Source organism: Bicyclus anynana, chromosome 8, assembly GCF_947172395.1.
Source record: "Bicyclus anynana chromosome 8, ilBicAnyn1.1, whole genome shotgun sequence".
NCBI classification, from domain to species: domain Eukaryota; kingdom Metazoa; phylum Arthropoda; class Insecta; order Lepidoptera; family Nymphalidae; genus Bicyclus; species Bicyclus anynana.
Window position 1 is genome coordinate 1,017,334 of NC_069090.1, and position 19,624 is coordinate 1,036,957.

General features: G+C 35.4%; 1 protein-coding gene across 1 annotated transcript in view; it reads right to left on the reverse strand.

The window, feature by feature from the left end:
• Window positions 1-19,624, reverse strand: part of LOC112050379 (SID1 transmembrane family member 1) — a 40,641-nt gene that overhangs the window by 9,671 nt on the left and 11,346 nt on the right. Inside the window, exons 10-22 of the mRNA XM_052882826.1 lie at window positions 18,681-18,847; window positions 17,696-17,931; window positions 11,219-11,336; window positions 9,620-9,689; window positions 8,900-8,996; window positions 6,950-7,072; window positions 4,918-5,188; window positions 4,391-4,511; window positions 3,715-3,798; window positions 2,940-3,109; window positions 1,933-2,069; window positions 1,004-1,129; window positions 261-363 (exon numbers count right to left, since the gene is read on the reverse strand). Of these exons, the coding sequence (XP_052738786.1) occupies window positions 261-363; window positions 1,004-1,129; window positions 1,933-2,069; window positions 2,940-3,109; window positions 3,715-3,798; window positions 4,391-4,511; window positions 4,918-5,188; window positions 6,950-7,072; window positions 8,900-8,996; window positions 9,620-9,689; window positions 11,219-11,336; window positions 17,696-17,931; window positions 18,681-18,847 (1,823 nt within the window). The remainder of the gene's footprint in view (window positions 1-260; window positions 364-1,003; window positions 1,130-1,932; window positions 2,070-2,939; window positions 3,110-3,714; window positions 3,799-4,390; window positions 4,512-4,917; window positions 5,189-6,949; window positions 7,073-8,899; window positions 8,997-9,619; window positions 9,690-11,218; window positions 11,337-17,695; window positions 17,932-18,680; window positions 18,848-19,624) is intronic.

The window sequence follows — 19,624 nt, forward strand, 5'->3', positions numbered from 1 at the left end:
ACACGCATTGACCGAAGTCGGTCGATCGATTCGATCAGTGACAATCTAGTATAGTATAGAGTTTGTTTGTTTGTTTGATTGAACGCGCTAATCTCAGAAACTACTGGTCCGATTTGAAAAATTCTTTCTGTGTTAGAGAGCCCATTTATCGAGGAAGGCTATAGGCTATATATTATTCCTGTATTCCTACGGGAACGGGAACCACACGGGTAATACCGCGCGGCGTCAGCTAGTGTTATTATAATCATTGTGATAGGTACCTGGCGAGGCTAGCGACACACAGGCGGCCGCCGTGCGGGTAGGCGTCATTGTCCGCTTCCTCCGTGGAGGCGCCGGACTCCGTGTCCGAGGACGAACTGCCTCCTGCAATGTACATAAAGATTCTGTCAAATTTGGGTGATGGTAATTGGATTCCTTGGTTTTTCACGAAAATAAATCAATTACACTTTAAAACCACATCTTCTTAAGAAACTGAGTATTTGTTAAATAACAAAATATTATAGCAATCTCTTTCCCTTTATTTTTTTCTTATCTCTTTAAAACACGTAGTATTCGTTGCCTTACTAGGGGGTTCATAAATTACAGTACTTGTTATTTAAGATTTTTTATTTTCATTTTGATAAAAGGCATTTTGTGTGCTTATAAGTCCGGCTGTGGCATTTTATTGAAGTAAAACTTCTTTAAGCACGCTCGACTTGAGGAGCAAGTTGGTTACAAAAATATGTTGTATTCGGGCGATGCGTGCTGTCATATAGTAGGCATAGTGAAACTGTGTTTATTTTAAATTACCAATAGATGGCGTTTTCGGAGAACTTTGAAACAATCCCTTCTTGTACACATATCGAGAACCTGTTGCGATGCAGTTAGGACTGAGGCTCATAGATGGCGCTTTATTTTCTTTTCTGTTTTGAAAGAAATTTTGCTTCAGTCGTGTGTTCTCCATTTATCATCTATCTATCTAATCATGCCGAATGAAATAGTGCTCAGAGGATGCAACACTTACCCGAATGGTTGTCATCGACCAGGTCGCGCGAGCTGCTGCTGGTGTCGTTGACGACGTGTCGGCGGCGCGGCGTGCACACGCGCACGTTTTCGTTGTTGTGGGGAAGCACGGGCGCACTTAACGAATCTGGAAATACCTTTTGTTATAAAAGCTAACATTGTAAACTTAAAACGTATCTTATCTCTATTACGTGTATTCTAAATATTTATCCTCCGACATTCGGGAAAAAAGAGAATGCTCCAGTAGGCCTGCAAAATGTTTTTTTTTCTTCAGGAGATACGTCGATTACGCATCTTTGGGCTACAGGTGGATCTCTTTTGCGTGCCTGAACTAAATGTACACTAATATTATAAAGAGAATAACTGGACCAGCTTGAAAAAATCTTTCACAAATAGAAAGCTACATTATCAAAGAGCAACATAGGTTAGATTGTATCCTCGTATTCCCACAGGAATGAGAACTACATGGGTGAAACTGCGAGGTTCTGCTAGTTATTGTAAAATTTTCTTTTTTTATATGACCAGACCATCATTTGGCTGGAATCAAGCCTATGATGGTATTTAATGATGCAACCCATTTTGGAACACGCTTACCTACAAGGTGCCTATTCAGTAGAAAAACGAAAAAGTTATCTACACAGCAGTGCTGGTTTAACGAAACTTGATGCTTGATATTTTTATCCTGTAGGCCCTCCTATCCTTAAGAGTACTACAAAGAATTAATTAAAAAAAATAATACGTACCATTGGTAGAATATGTATCAATTAAGGTGGATTAAAAACTCACGGATTTTCAAATTGCATTACCTTTCATGTACTCTTCTTTTTCTCAGTCGTCTCTAGTGCCCCCTATGCGGGATGTCGTAAGCAATTGCCTAGATAGCTCATAGGCCATAGCCATAGCCGCTTCTCAGTGTCGTGGTCAGTGTACCTGTGTCCCGGTGGTCGGCGCGGCGCTGGCACAGCACGGCGAGCACGAAGGCCACGTAGAAGGCGAGGAAGAAGCCGAGCGCCGCGCCCGCCGCCACCGCGTACTCCTTGTACGATATCGTCTGGATCACTTTGAAACTGAACAAAACGTACAACTTCTTTACGCAACAAATATTTACCATTCAGACCTCATATATTTAAAACCAACCTTGGCTATTCAGCACTCGTAAATAGAACGCTTATGTTATATAATAACATCAGTAAACTAACTGATATATAAATAAGCTTTGATAGTCTTAATTGTTTTAAAAATTAATTTAAAAACTATTGCTTTGCAAATCCTTTAAACCTTGCATCTTCTTTACCTATAGAGTTAGACAGTGTTTTGTTTTTGTATTTTGTTCTATACTCACATATTTTGTTTTCATGTAGTTTAACTTTAATCTAATTTTAATATTGTTCGTCTTTGTACATAAGAAATCTATATTACTTATATATTATTAATGTTAGTGGATGCTGTGACAACCAATAAATGGGTCTGCAATAATTGCCATAAGTTATATATTTCTTTATATTTTATTGTAAGATTGTTATTGTAACCGGTTGGTGTCCTATTCAAATAAAAAAAAAATAAGAAGCAACATTATGTCGGATTGGTTATTAGTCAAAAACAATCAGCCGAAGAACGTCTTTTTTAGAAAATAAGTCTCTTGTATAGATTTCTTTATTTATTATTATTTAATGACAACTTAGCCCTTGACTATCTCACCTAATGTTAAGTCTAAGTCTAAGATAAGATGGAAGCGGGCATACTTGGAAGAGGTACCAGCTTATTCTACCCATATTTCTGACGGCTTCTACGAGGCATCGTACCGAAACGCTAAATCGCTTGGTACGTCTTTGCCGGTAGGGTGGTACATAGTCACGGTCGATATGCCTGTACAGGTTATAAAAATCTCAATTATTATTAATATAAAAGAATATTACTTCAGAAGGTAAATGACTCACCTAAACCTCTTGACTCTACCGTCGTTGGTCCCGACGCTGACCGAGTCATCCCAACCGAAGTACTGCACCATCTTGGGTAACGATGTGTTGCTGGACACACTGCCCGTGCAGTCGTCGTCAGAGGTCTTCACTATGAACACGATGTAGAAGCCCAGAGGAAACGTGTCTTGCTGCAAAATTAAATCAAAATGGCAAATATGTCAAATTTAACTAAATTCATTTTTTTTAAACAATTAACGATTGGCGCAAAACTATTGCCTATAAAAACAGCAATACTTCGCAGTCCGTCAGCTCAAAAATAATCTAACATTAAAAATAAAAAACAAAGCGTAACTGCATCGCAATAGTTACGCTTTGTTGTATAGTTAGATACTTGAAGTGTAAAATGGGTTTGTTTCAAAGTTCTTTAACAACGCCATCTACCGGTAGGTTAAAATAACAAACACTGATTCACTATGGCTATAGATGGCAGGACGCAGAGCCTGATTACAATTTTCGTAAGGCATTTACCAACTTACTCTTCAAGTTAAGTGTACTTACATAAGGAAGTTTTATTTCAAAAACTATACAAAATGAGGATCAGGAACCACATTCTAAAAATTTGCCACAAACCTTCGATGGTACACAGCTTAACAGCCACTCCTCAGGTAGACGGTACAAGGTACACACACAAGGTACAAGGTACGGATACAAGGTAGGGCATTGTAGGAGGAGTCAGTGAAGCTGCGAAGTACTGCTGTTACAGGCGATGGTATAAATAAAAGAGAATGCTCACCGTCAGCGTGATGCCGCCGCGTCTCGTCATCGTCAAGTAGTACCCGTCGTATAGAATGTCCCTTTCGTTGTCGAACACCGGGCACTGAAAACGATTGTCAACATTGGCAATGCTATAACAAAGTATAAAAAAAACCTCCAGTGTCACAGCAAAAAAGTTATGACAAGTTGTACAATCCCCAGCACTAAAAAAGGCATTTGGATCTTTGATCATTTTGAAGTTAAACTAATAATGCCTTTTTTAATGCCAGAAAAATTAAACAGATACTAGTGTGCTATAAACCACACAACTGAAGTAAAACTTCTTTAGCTCTCATCATTTAGCGCCATCTATTATAAACTTAAGGTACTATTTGAGAAAAGTTCGAAATGTTTATCATACAATGGCTTTTGTTTTTTTACTTAGTTTTCAACGTGTCAATAGATGTCACTTAACTCAAATTTAAGTCTTGAAATAGCCTCGCCAAATTACACTTCGTAACGCAAAAAACTCACTCATTTTGTAAAGAAGTTTGAAATCAAATTTTTTTAAAGCTGGTACATAGGAGGTTTGTATTTGTTTTAATGGAGGACAAACAAAGCTTCCGGGTCACTTGATGCTCAGTGACCCTGCTAGTAATGTCAAGACATTAGCAGCAGCATTTGTTGCCATCCTTTAAATGATTATTGTCATTTACCGAAAAGTTCTGTATGGAGACGACGGCGCAGATGTCGTCGTCCGACTCTATCATGAGTATGACGCTCTGCGGCTTGGACCACCAGCTGCTCTCGGCGCGCTGCTTGCTCTTCACGAAGTACCTGTAACATTCATATATTAGAAAATATCTTAACTACAGGATAACATACCCTACGTGAGTTAAAATATAGCCAATGTTCTTTTCTAAACTATGATTATAGTATGGAAATCGTTTTTCGACTTAGCAGACTTCACACACTTCTTCCAATGTATACAGGTTTCCTTATGATGTTTTACCTTCACCATTTGAGACATGTGATATTTAATTTCTTATATGCACATAACCGAAAAGTATTTTTGAGGTACATGCGCAGGATTCAAACCTACGCCCTCCGAATCGAAGGAAGAGGTCATATACACTGGGCTATCACGTCACTCTTAGTAAATAAATATATTTGAGCTAAATCAAACATTCCATCCATGTACAGCATTTATAATGTTACTTAAACTAGAAGTTAGATAACCCACCTTTCGAGTGTCCTCTGCTCTTCCATATCCAAATCCCTGTTGCATATATACTTCTTCTTGATGCTCTGCGAGTTGACATCCACCATCTTGTTGGGTCCCTGGTCGAACGGATAGAAGTAGTACTTGGGCTGGCTCGGCGTGCTCGTGAGGTTGGTGACACTGTTCAGCTTGATGTAGAAGTCTTCCACCGTCTCCACTGTTATGGTGACCTTTATGGGGTCCGGGGAAGACGACGTGAGGTGCACAATCGGCGTGTTGAGGGAAGATACGTCTGTAACAAGCAGAGAGGTGCGTGAGAGAAATTACACAAGAATTGGAATTTAAGCTAAGGTGGAAAAACTGTTGTGGTCTCACTAGCGCAGAAAAGCTGTTTCTGAAACTAAAAATTGGCGCGCAACGAAATCAAAAGACCCGACTGCTTTAAAAGATATCCTGAGCGTCCGCCCTCTATAAATATTAAATTCACAACTGGGGTAGGATCTGTACAAGCCTTATGGGAATCGCTTTTATAAAAACATTTTATAGAATAGAGAGACGAATATATCAGCATTACATGAATTCACCGCGAGGGTGCCGTGTCCATCGCGTGGCAAATAACATGATTTAAATTTAGAACTATTCAATAAAATTCATCTGTAGAATAATTTATTAGGAGTATCAAATGTATCAACTAATTTGGAATAAGCAGTCTCTCTGGATACATGTCTTATTGAGCGTCTTTCGAAATTCAAATAACGTTAGTTTGCATCTACATTTGTTCGGAGTATATAATAAAGCCCACTATCATCTACTTTTTAGGTAATTTTTAGTCATTGCTTTTTTTATAACTGGCTCGGGGTTCTTGCCCTTTTAAGCCTAATTTATCAAAACTGATCAAGGAGATAGTGTGAAGCTTGGAATAACATAATTATTATGAAATTTTAATAGCATTGAAAACGCGTGTATTAGCGATTGGGCGTGTGATATATAAAATAATATAAAGAGAAGGTATTTACGTATCAAAGGACCACAGTAGACGGTGATCCGATTCCCACTTACTAAGAAGGCGTGAACAAAAAACATAAAGCATTAGGAGAGCCCTAACATATAACCCCAATATAATATCACAGCAGAAACCTGACTATCCAGAATTCTGTTTGATTGAGGTTTAACTATACCTTGAGAGGATTTTTTCATAAAAAAAGGATTATTACCCATTTTCAAAGGAAGTATGATAATAGGTATGCTAGCAGTCAAACTGTCATGTATTGGAGAGCCAGAACCTATCAGCCTTTAGTACAGCGAATTACAAGTACATGTAGATTGATGCATATGCAATAAACACAAAGAGAAGTCACATTATAAAATAATCTGGATAATCAGGGTTCTAGAGTCTCAGTGGAATATATACACTAATTGTACAATACATTCAACATACAGCTAGAATATAGAATACTTACCATACATTTACTTTCTTACATATCATAAAAGGAATATAGGAAAAGATTAACATTCCATTATCACCGGCGCCCATAGGAGGCTCTGTTGGCCTATTCACTATTTTGGTCTTTATTATCAACCTATGACCATTAGGCACCGGATGACATTTGTTACATAGAATCTCAATTTTATATATATTAACCAGCATACATCCGAAATTAGCCTTCTGGTGTGGTAGTTGCCTTAGAGATGTGGGCAGTGAAAGTATATGGTTGTGATAACTGTACAACAATATTTATCAGAAATGTATTTAGAAACAATCTAGCAGAATGTTTTATTATAATCTGCACTATTATTACATAAAGGTAAAGTTTGTGATATTGTAGGTGGTAGTCTCTGAACCGATTTTGAAAATTCCTTTACCAATAGAAAGCAGAGTTATTTGTGAGTGCCATATAATAAGTTATCCCTGTATTTACAGAGTAACGGGAACTACATGGAAACCAAGAGTAATAGAGAAATTAATTAAAATGATAATGGGAAATTAATCTGTTCCAAACGAGGAAAAATGTATGAGGCCAAATCAAATACTGTTAAGTATAATGATGCTTACCACACGTGTCTTCATCTTCAGAGAATATGTTGTTATGCGGACACAGTGTTCGCGATATGTTGGTGAACTGCTCCAGTGTGTCCAGAGTTTGCACCAACATTGGCAGCTGCCATGAGAATACACCTGAAATTTAAAAAACACCATCAGTTTATGGACTACTTACATACTTAATCTTATATGTGCATCTATCACTGATGGATATGGGATTTTTACTAGGAGTACAGCAAAAAAGGGTGTTTCAAAATTAACGCAAGATTTGAATCAAGCTGAAAACACAATTTTTAGTCTTTACATTTTTATTTTTTTATTGAACAATGAGGTGAAGTATTTATGGAATAACACGTCAATCAAAAACATCAGTTTCAGAGACCATGTGTAGCAGAGAGAAAAACTCTAAGCAGATCCTTGGAGTTGTGAGCAATGTGTGTAGGGTTAAAGATATCCTAGACTGTTAACTAACACTCTGCAATTTCTCTCGTGTTGTTCTCCCTGCTGAGCTAATTTGGTAAGATCACTAGAGCAGCATTAGATACCCTTTCTAATATGTAACATGCTGCAGTTCTAGTGAGGCCAAGGTATTTAAGCAAGTTACAGAAATAGTTTGACGGTGCTCTTGCAGACAGCAAATTCAGATGTTTTTAAAATTGTATGGGAGACAATTATATTGGAATTACAATGATGTCATGATAAACAATGAAGGCTGACTGAAATGAAACTATAGTAACTTTTTTTAAAAACTAATTGCCATTTCATAACTAAGTAGCTGACGCCGCGCGGTTTCACCCGCGTGGTTCCCGTTCCCGTAGGAATACAGGGATTAATATATAGCCTCGATAAATGGGCTATCTAACACTGAAAGAATTTTTCAAATCGGACCAGTAGTTCCAGAGATTAGCGCGTTCAATCAAACAAACAAACAAACAAACTCTTCAGCTTTATAATATTAGTATAGATATTTGAATTTTCTTGAGTACTTTGTTGGTCCAGTGGTAAGCTGATTGTTGCTTCGAATGACGAGGTTCTGGGTTCAAGTCTTATGGCTATGAAATAGCCCTTGGACTATATTCTCACCTGATGGTAAGTGATGATGCAATCTAAGATGGAAGCAGGCTAACTTGTTAGGAGGAGGACGAAAAATTCACACCCCTTTCGGTTTCTTCACAACATACCGGAATGCTAAATCGCTTGACGCTACGTTTTTGCCCGTAGGGTGGTCGCTAGCCACGGCCGAAGACTCCTCGCCAGCCAGACTTGAGCCAGTTAAGAAAACCTCAATCGACCCAGCCGAAGATCGAACTCAGGACTTCCGTTTTGTAAATCCACCGCGCATATAGACCATCATAACGGAGTTGAGAAGTTAGTGGCGTACACCCCTTTTTTTAAAAGAGCGTGTTAATTTATTGACCCCAGTCATTATGATTAACATCTCCTAGAGTACGATGCAATCTTTATGACGTCACGTGATATGTTCCCGGTGATACCTTAAATAAATCTTGTATAGCACAGACGTACGATTTTTTGGAATCAGTCATAGTTTAAAAGAGCCAAAAATTATCACCCAAATGTCGCCGAGAGCAGCATGGTGAGTCCATAACCCCTTTCCTATAGACCTGGCTTAGTGGTTCAATAATACAATCCTCTGACCAATTACCCTCTATAGGACAGGCCTCCCTAGAGGTTACCCCTCTAACAAAAATATATGATCATGATCTAACATGTTAGTACAAACTACATCAATAGAGTCAATGTTTCATTGTGGTAAAATTACATGTGCGTGTATTACAATTTAAAATTTAAGGTTGTTTGTATTTTAAGGATATATTAATTGGAGTCAAGTATTGTCCTCGTCCCCCTCAAAAAACGACAAACAGTTTTGTTAGTGAAATTGAGTGCAATACAAGTCCAATAGACAGTAATTAGTCTGAGATACAAGCAGATAATGATGCGAACCTTTTTGTTGTCTCGCAGTAATAAACAGCGGGTAGGTTCGGTTGGCGAAGTCACTCGCTACTGTCACGCGCGCTGGAGTGTTGTATCCGTCGTGATCCTGAAATAGTTCAGATATTTATACTTTGCTACTTTTTTTTTTTCATTCTACCACAGAACAAACACAGTGCAAATTGTCAGCCTTTTGTTGTTGATGTCCAGTCTACTCACACAAAACGTTTAGATCAATGTTTCTAATAAGAACAACAAAGATACAGAATGCCCTTCTGTTCAGTTTTTTTGTGCAAGAGTGAATAGGCATTTTCTAGGCAAGAGTGAATAGGCATTTTCTAGGCAAGCGCGCTCCAACCTAGACCTTATCATTGCTTTCCACCAGGCATGATTGTAGTCAAGCGTAAATATTCAGAATATAAAAAAAAACTTAACATATTATTTTAATAAAACAAATTATATTTAAGAACAACATTTATTATTTTTATAAACTGAAGTCAGACTGTCTGTGGAATGTCTGTGTGTGTGTTCTATTGAGTGTATGCATAAAAATGAGATTTCTACCTTCAGTTTTAATTTATTTGTAGATTTCTACAACTTTTTTGGCTTTAGTATAGTTTCTCGCCACCATGTTTAAGAGTTTGCAACTAATTTACCCAACAAGGTCAACGTGAAATATATCTACATAGCTACTACTTAGTATACTAACCATACCAAATGTGCAATACTCACTCCTGCAAATTCCATAATAAACTCAGAAGTTTTACTGACTTCAACGGTATAGGGTTCATTGTATTTATATCTGAAAACATAAAAATAAATGTTTATTTACAAGATGTTCCTGCTAAATAGATTATACATATAAATTATTGTAATGAGATGAGATAAGCCAAGTACATTGTCTTTTAGGTTTGTGACTATTTATCACTATTGCTTTTCTTTACAATAAATTGTAAACACAATATCAAATTACCTGTTGGTTTTACAAAAACTTAAAAATTTGATTTTCCCCAACTTCATGGCAAGTAAACCTGAGTATACAGTTTTAATTTGAACTTGATTACTTCACACACTCCCAAAATAAGACAGACAGACATTCAGATAGACAGACAGACAGATACAGATAGACAGACAGATATACAGATAAAGAGCAAAGTGATCTTACAAGATTTCAATTATTTCCTGTAAAGGCATGGAAACCTAAAAATTGAGCCACTAAACTAAACTAAACTAAAAAAAATAACATTGTATGTTAGTTTGAAGGTGCCAAACATAGTGGCATGATAACTAAAGGAGTTTCAGAAAGAACCACAAAGATATGTTTGAAAAATTTTGAAGTAAATATGATGCATAATATTTGTATTGTGAATCAAATTTATATTAGTGTGTAGTGTATGGACACAAAATATATTTATTGGTGTAAATGTGAGCTTCTATCTCCTTCTCTCGAAAAATTATAGAAAACTTTGTTACTGAATTTGGGTGTGATACAAGTCCATATAAGCATTTGGTCTGCAATACTAACTAAAATAGATAACTTAAGTTCCCAGGCAACACAAACACAAGCTACACAGCGTCTTCGCCGGCGAAGACTAGGTCCCTGATATATGACGTCACCCAGACGTGGGCTTTTTATTTAACACACAATTTTGGGGGCGCCTGGACTGAAACACTCAGGCCAAAACACCCTTCCCGAACGGCCCACTAAGTCGAGGTCCGAGTCTCAGAGGAAATGCCCTTAGAGAGACGTTCCGCCCATCTACTCTACTTCTGTCTTCGGGCCCCATCAGGCAATGCTTCTGCGCTCGCCCAAACCCCCCGGTGACGCCGCTAAGGTCCCATAAAAACTCCAATAAGGTCAAAAAAATAAAGAAAACTTTCAAAGAAATATCATTAATGTAGGCCAAACACATTCATGTAAATACTATGTCATCATATTATATTTTGTTTATTTCATACATTGGGTTTTATAATACCAGATAAAATATAATGACTAGACTAGATAAAATCATAAGTATGATAAAGAATAATCTACAAAAAATGCAAAACTGGTACACCAAAAAAAAAACATTTGAATACATACACCACGACAAAGGCGTTTGGTCTGTTCAATTCAAATAAGATTGATCCATAATTGAATAGACACTGAAACAATTGTGTCCGCAACAGTTACTTCGTTGCAGTAACTTGTTAAATCAATAGATCATGAAATAGACACATTGCTTCATAAACAACATCTTATAGCAAACCTGATAAGTGCTAACCTTATGTTAGCAGTGATTCGTTCTTATTGGAACAAATAACAAAATAAAAGAACACAAAAGAACTTACGTGTTGTTATAATGAAATATAATTTCTTCACGTATCGTGTGGCTCAGACTGTACGGAATAAATAAAATTATAAACTTCATCCACATCACCTCCATTTTATTTTCGCAACGGACATTTACTGTTTAATTGAGCACGATTATGTGAAACCTTTATTTCTGAATATTACTTAGAACCCGGCATATTGTTTGAATATTTTTTTGAAAACTGGAAAATGCAGAGAAAATGGGAAACCCTCTTCCTTCATTAACAATCACTGTCACTTTGACAGTGACATCTGAATCTGACATTTGACAATCAAAGACCACAGGTTATGTAATATACAGGTTATGTATGTTTGCACAGACTACTAAAACATCACACTAATCACATCACACCTATCACACTAATATTATATCGCTACGGCTACTGAAGCGACTTGACTAGGAATGGAATTAGAAATAGATTTTACTCTGGATTAACTCATAGTTAGCGTGGCGCATCCGCTAGTATTAGTAAAAGAAGCAAGTATTATTAACTCTTTATTCATTGATTTTATTATAGACTAGCTGACGCCGCAAGGTTTCACCCGCATGGTTCCCGTTCGCGTACGAATACAGGAATATTGTACCGACTCGTAACGCTATGGGGATAATATATAAAGCCTTCCTCGAAAAATGGGCTATTTATCACTGAAAGAATCGGACCAGTAGTTCCTGAGATTAGCGCGTACAAGCAAACAAACTCTTAAGCTTTATAATATTTGTATTGATTCTCACAGTAACGGGAACTACGTAGGTAGAACCGCGGGACGGCCGTCTGTTATAAATAAAACTAAACGTTAATCGAAACAAGCACATTTATTAATATTCATTTATTAGCAAATATTATACATTCACAGCTACCGACACCAACTTTGGTCAAATCTAATCATTATTTTAAACAATCGAAAAATACACCTGATTAATAACAATTTAGATGTTGCAAACAATATACCACTTTTGACTTCGACATTTGGTACAATGACGTAGGTACAAAAAACTGAAATTAAAAATCTTAAAACCCTGATTGCAAGTATACGGGTTAAACTTGAAATTAGAATGCCCAAAATTAAAGCAAATCTTTAGCCAATATATTGATTATTTTTACTCAGCACATCAAAAACTTCACTTGTTTTGTGTAAATGACAACTAAAATAGATGTAATTTTTTAGTAATCTTGCATTTCATAGACATGTGTGAATGTGCCGAGAACGAGATGGAAATTGCAAATTCAAAATTATTTATATACAGATAGTAAATATATCAAAGTAAATTCAAGTGTGCATCACATTTCAAGCATTTTTAATTTAGTTTTGTGTACAACAAACCGTTTTAACTACCTAAATAACAACCAAAAAGCAAGCCAACTAAACAAGACAAATTAATATTAATAATAATTCATTACATTTAAAAAGTTAGAGTCATAACACTTAAGTGTGCAGTGTTTTTAACTAAATATGAAATAAGCAATGGAATATCATTCTAAATGTGCAGAAAAATTACCAATTTAATTGAATAAAAAGTATTGAAGTTTGTGGAACATGCCATAAGTCAGATCATATCTGAGGACATCTCCTCACATAATAGCAGTACTAAAAACTAAAAAAAAAGAACTCTAATTAAAAATTATGCAGTTCTTTTACGACTCTATGAAATGCCTGCTGTTATATTTTCTGTCATTTTCTCTAGTTTGCCATTTATGCTAATAATAGTAACTACAATACATATACATAGCATAAAATGAAGTCTCCCAGTTTGAATTTGTTAATTTATTTGGAAATTATCTTGTATTGTTGGCTTTATTTAAAAAAAATATTGTATGGATACAAATAGTTTTTGGAATAGTACAGACAAAAGATTCCTAAATTCGTGTGTATAGTTAAATTTCATTTTAAATCAAGTATTGATTTATCACACCAGCATTATTGACATAGTACTTAATAACCTATCAATACACCAATTTTGTTATAATCTTTGTTTATACAGTTAAAGTTCTTTTTTAGAATATTTATCTTATTAAATTAGTACCCAATTGATTAGAGGAACACCCTTTTTGTAATATAATTTAGAATTTTTATTTATTACAAACGAAATAAGCCTTATAAAAAGTAATAATTTTACAACTAATCACCAAAACATATTTACTGTTAACTTTTTGTCTATATTTGACTTAAAAACACAAAGCAAATTAATATTATAAAGTAATCACACATAGGAGCTGAACCGCAAACGCTATAAAAGGGGTATTGAAATGGTAAACAAAAAAACCGTGTTTGATAATCCCATACGCTATAGTTAATAAATTACTAGCCATTAAAAAAATATCACCATCCAAAAAAGGGAAAAATAATTTTTTTTTATCAAAAATACTAGTAAATACTATTGAATTCTTTTTTTAAATTACAAGGTTATAGGATTTTTTTTATTTTACTATTAAAACTTTTGGAAAAGTATGCAGAAACCATAATATATGAATTTTTAATAGCAAATTAAAATCCAAAATCGTAAATTCGATGCGTGCGGTTCACCTGTTTTAAAATGCGAACAGCAATATAATTAGGAAAGGAAAGATTTGACCCACGCAATTCAACACAGTCGATGTTAATCATTAATAATTACATAAAAAAAGAATAAGTGTATTAATCAATAGAAAAGACAAAGCTTGAGATCCTAAGACAACCCACTAGGTGGGACAGCCATAAATATTTTATACACTATTTTTTTCACATTATAATAATAGTAATGACAAAACAGATACAATTCTATTGGTTTTTCTCGGAGGTATAGTTAAGAATGAAAATAAAAAAAATACTACGTTTACCAGTTGGTTAAATACTTCATTCAAAATCCAGCATTTTTATTTAGTGGTAACAGTGAAGTTAATAATTTTTATGGCAGTTTAATAATAACCTAACTATTGATAATAATGTGATAATCTAGCAGTAATAAGTATTAGGTTTATCTATAACCCGAAGGCTGATAAGCTGATTGTTGTAGTGCATATTTCAGTGTACACAGAATATATTGTCAGTTTCAGATTTTATAAATATGCTTATTGACGTTCTGCACTACTACAACAGACTTGAATATTTGTGATATGATACAGAAACACCATGTATTAAAATAAAATTAAAAAGGCACATTCGAAGGAAACAAATATAACTTAATAATATTTAAAACTAAATGATTAAATCTTAATTTTTACAAAAAGGAAATATAAAAAAAATCACATATAAAGTTTCATTCATTCAACCATCCGAACAAGAAAAATCACCGATATACAAACCTCAATATTAGTTTCACTTGATGGCAAGTGAGAATGTAAATCTAAATGTAGTTTCCTGCATGACATTAATTAAAAGTACGTCAGCATAACATATTATATGATTTCATAAAATGTAAGGTAAATTATTTAATTTAGCTTACATTTTATGAAATGTTATTTAATTATTTATTGTAGGGATCTATAAGGTTACAAGTATGTATATCTATAACTTTACTTATTTAAAGAAAATATTATAAAATATGGCTTTTAAAATTAAATCTATCAATATTTTATTTAAAAGGACGTCACACCAATTTTTATAGATTTAGATATTTAGTTAATCCCATGAAGTTGTCATTCCCATACATTTTCAAATTTTCGAAGCGTTAGCGATCGTAGAAAGAGAATCGACGTGCCACTTGGCCAAGGGGGCTGATGTATCAGTGCACAATGCACTCGTAAGATACTAATATTACTTGAAGGCCCAAGATGCGCGCCAAGAAACATATCGTTAAGACGAAATGACATATTGCCGACCAATAGCGGCCGAACAGAAAATATCGCTCTCTTTCACTGTGGTGGTACGAAAGAGTGATATTTTCGGTCCGCCGCTATTGGTCCACAATATGGAATTTTGTCTTCAAAAAAGGTATGCTGGTATGCTTAGAATTAGAAAAAACTCTTATTCTATTCATACCTCTGTTGATTTATTGATATTTTAGTTTTTTAATTAAAGTTAAAATCTTTTTTATAGATTTAGATATTTAGTTAATCGCAGGTTAGGTATAACAGAAACCGCAAAGAGTACGTGTGTTACGCAAATACGAGTAAGTTAGTATAGACGAAGTTGTGCGATATCCGAACGGCTGCTGTGGTAGTGTGCAATAAACTTTTGATAATTTCAAATAAAGGAATTGTTTAAAAATGAATGAATTCTTGTATTTTTTATAGACAACACAATAATGTTACTACTTCGGTCATAGATTTCGTTGATTTGGGTACCTCGCTACGCCCATGCGTTGCACCCCTAACCACAAGTAGAGCGTTTACCCAACACGTACTACAAAAAATATAAACCTTAAATAATGTAAATGTCTAATTATACCCTCACTTTAATTTTATGATAACTTACACTATTCATTATATACTGGATGGATGAATATTATAATTTAAATCGAAATTTAATGGTTACACAATAATAATAATAACTATTATTTTCATTTCTTTTTACAACTATACACTATTAAAAATTACAATTAATATAAATTATTATTTTTTTTTACCAACTAAATTATCATTTTTATACTTTATAACGCTGCCTTATGCTAAAAATATAAAATGTGTTTCAATATGGACTCGCATGTTAATACAACAAATAAATTATATCCTATTAAAAATGATTACTTCTACTTTATAGCTATAAGGAATTTATTACATACTATGAAGAAAAAAATTAAAACTCTAACATATATATCACTTACCTAACTTACGTATTAAGATTTTTTTTCAAACAAATATCACATGAAGAGAAAAATGGAAGATATTATATCAAAGAACTGTGTTATTTAAACAGCCTACGTCAACATCGGAAAAAACAACGAAGTTATAGAAAACGCGAATTAATCTAAACCCAACCTCGACATCATCCTAATGGCGTGAACTGGTTGAGTGGCCAGGGAAAGCACGACAGACAGATGATGCGCGCCACAACATAAGAGAGACTACTAGAACCGAACCGGATATATCTCTCTCTCTTTCGCAACGAAAGGGAGAGCAACATTTCCTCGCTCGACCGCTATTGGTTGACAATATGTAATTTTCACAAGGTAAGTCATGGCGAACATCTTTGTCAGATTTTCGCAGAAAGTGACAAAATAACCTTGTTTTCAGTATGCATTATAACATTTCGCAAAGTAACACCTGCGAATAGATCAAAAGTAAAAAGTTTCGTGTATTTCATTGTGTAAGGCTGTTTTAAATATCACAATAGTACACATGTTCATTCAATTTAATCACACTTATGCACAGTAAATTCGATTTGAAAGCATTTATAGATCACATATCGGTTATTCAACATATTGAAGGCACTTTTAAATCATTTCGTTGGTATAATCAAAGTAGAAAACTAGTTATTTCTCACATACATTCAGGTAGTTCTGATGAGAAAGATTAAAGACCCAAATTTTTGTGCTACGGTAAAGTTTGACTCGTATGTCAGCCATTTATCGGTATACAACTCAAAATGTTAGGCATATGATTCTAGTAGTTCTTTCGATTTGAACCACTATAATCTATTTGCCTCTCTTTCACTTTCTCCAATCGCTAACGCTTTGAAAACTAGAAAGATGTATGGGAATGACATTTGCATTCAACAGGTCACGTGATCAAGATCTGTCATTCCCATACATTTTTCTACTTTTCGAAGCGTTAGCGATCGTAGAAAGAGAATTGACGTGCCACTTGGCTAAGGCGGCTGATGTATCAGTGCACAATGCACTCGTAAGATACTGATATTACTTGTAGGCCCAAGATGCGCGCCAAGAAACATATCGTTAAGACGAAATGACATATTGCCGACCAATAGCGGCCGAACAGAAAATATCGCTCTCTTTCACTGTGGTGGGACGATAGTGTATATATATAATAGTGATATTTTCGGTCCGCCGCTAATGGTCGACAATATGGCATTTTGTCTTCACTGGAATAGGTATGCTGGTATGCTTAGAATTAGAAAAAACTCTTATTCTATTCATACCTCTGTTGATTTATTGGTACTTTAGTTTTAATTAAGTTAAAATCTTTTTTTATAATATTTATCACGTATGGCGAATAAAATTGTCTCAATTACTTTTAGACATGACGATGTAACTCGTGACGTCATCGTAGGTAACAAAAATTGATACAACTACATTTAACACTATTGAACGAACTAGCGGCGTCTACGTTAATATAAGTCCTGGACTTTTATTGACTTGAAATATTAAGGGCCGGCTTCACCACCTTCTGATGAGTGTCAGAGAGCTTATTTATAATTTAGTCTTTGTCATTTTCTTATAGAAGGAAAGTGACAAAACTCACGTTTAGACTACCCAACACATAAAAGAAAGGTGGTGAAACAAGTCCCTTATAACCCAAGTTTCTTAGGTTTCTTCTTAGTTCTGGTTCAAAATTTTCAAAAAATATAGATTTGTTGTTAACAATTTGTCGACATTTTTCCGTCTTGAATCAAAAAGCGATCGATTTTTTGTAATTTCTGCTTTTTACTGCTCGTCGCACTGTATCTACTGCTGTTGACGTCGGCATCTGACTTCCTGGTGCCCCTGGTCGGCCTGGTGGCCGCCTGCAATCGTTTGGCCGACCTGGTGAGGTACTTCGACGACTCTTGCACCACTCCGCTGGAGGGCACTCTCGGTGTTAGCGACTTTATGCACCTAAGAATAAGGATCAAAATTACATATACGAATTTTTCTTTTTTTGTAACACTACTAGACTAAAGTTTGTTTATTATAGGATGGTTGCGGGTTAAAAGTCAAAACATATTGATTGAAGAGTACTGTTACAACTAAAGATTTGGTAATCAGTTTTGATATAAATTAAATTGAAAATATACAAAAATGAACTTGGTTAATATACAAAAACGTTCGATTAATGAATTAATCAATAATAGTTGTCTGTAAAGATCAAACAAATTGAAATGACATTGACTACTGGATATACAAGTAGATCTCTTATGTCTGACTTCTTCAAATAAGTGTTCAAGTCTTGTGACTTTAAACAACTCAGACAAAATTTGTGAATAAGCTATCAGACACTCATCCGACTGATTTTGGCACCTCCTGCTATCAGAGTCAGTGACTTTATGTGATGATGGTATAAATAAGAGGGTATTTGATGACTTGAGTTCAGTTCTATGTTAGGCAGCGTGAACACCGTCATGCTGCTGGTCGCGTTAGTGATTTTGTGCAATAATGTTATGTGTTTAGATAATTGATGAGTTATTTTGTATTAATTGATCATAAATCACATGTTCTCCATACTCACATGTGCGGATCCCTTTACCCTTGCATGCCTACACCCAAGTCACAAGTCCTGGGACCTACTCGAGGTGTTTCCTCTACCGCTAAAATGATGATACGAAATCACTGTCGTTGCTACTCGTTACGTCATACAAGTGACTCACTTGGAGGCCTCCTGCAGCTTCTTGGCGAGGAACTCGTTCTCCATGCGCGCCACCTTGAGCTCGCGCCGCAGCTGCGCCTTGCTCTTGTTGCCGCCGGGGTGCAGCAGCGGGTGCCGGCGGATGCGCGCCGCCGACGGCCGCATAGCCGGATCCGGGTCCACCATTTTCTGTAACGAATGATCAAATTATTCAGTTAATCGATAAATATGGTAGAAGTAATAGTGATGTGCAGTAGTAGTATAGCTTGGCAAATTAGTATAGCTTATAGGCGAAATTATATTTGTCTGACGAGTCGTGTCGTGACGCATTAGAAACGAATCGACATCATATATTCTGCACGTCGATGGTAAATCGTTAGATGGGCCTCAAAGCGTCGCGGAATTGTCATTGGTTTCGCACATTGAGTACGTCATCACTCGTAACACATTTCTCTTTATTCATGTTGTGGCTTGTGTGTTTACACTTCCAAAATGAATACAAAGGCATAATTAAGGAATTAAAAAAAAAACAGTAAATATTTTTTAGGTCCACATCCATTCACAGCTTTGACTTCTTCAAGAACTACGACTGTATTGATTCAAAACATTGTCGTGATACATCAGAACACGACTGTATTCAAATAGTTACCATCACGTCGTGGACACGACACGTGGCCAAATATAAAGTTTTTTTTTTGTTCCATGAAATATCGTGTAATCAGTCAAAAAGACTATGAGCAAATGGGTTTTATGTTTGATGTTGGTATGACATGAGTATCCCCCACTAGAGACATTCATATTGTTGTTAAGACTGGAGTATTACACATCCAGCTCCAAGATTCTTTTTCTTTTCAGATGTTTGAGATAGTCTGGTATAGTGAGCTGAGCTGCCGGTGGATTGCGATGGTGTTCCAATCGCTATTTATAAGTGCTGCTACACTGTTGAACATCCTCTTTCACTGTTTT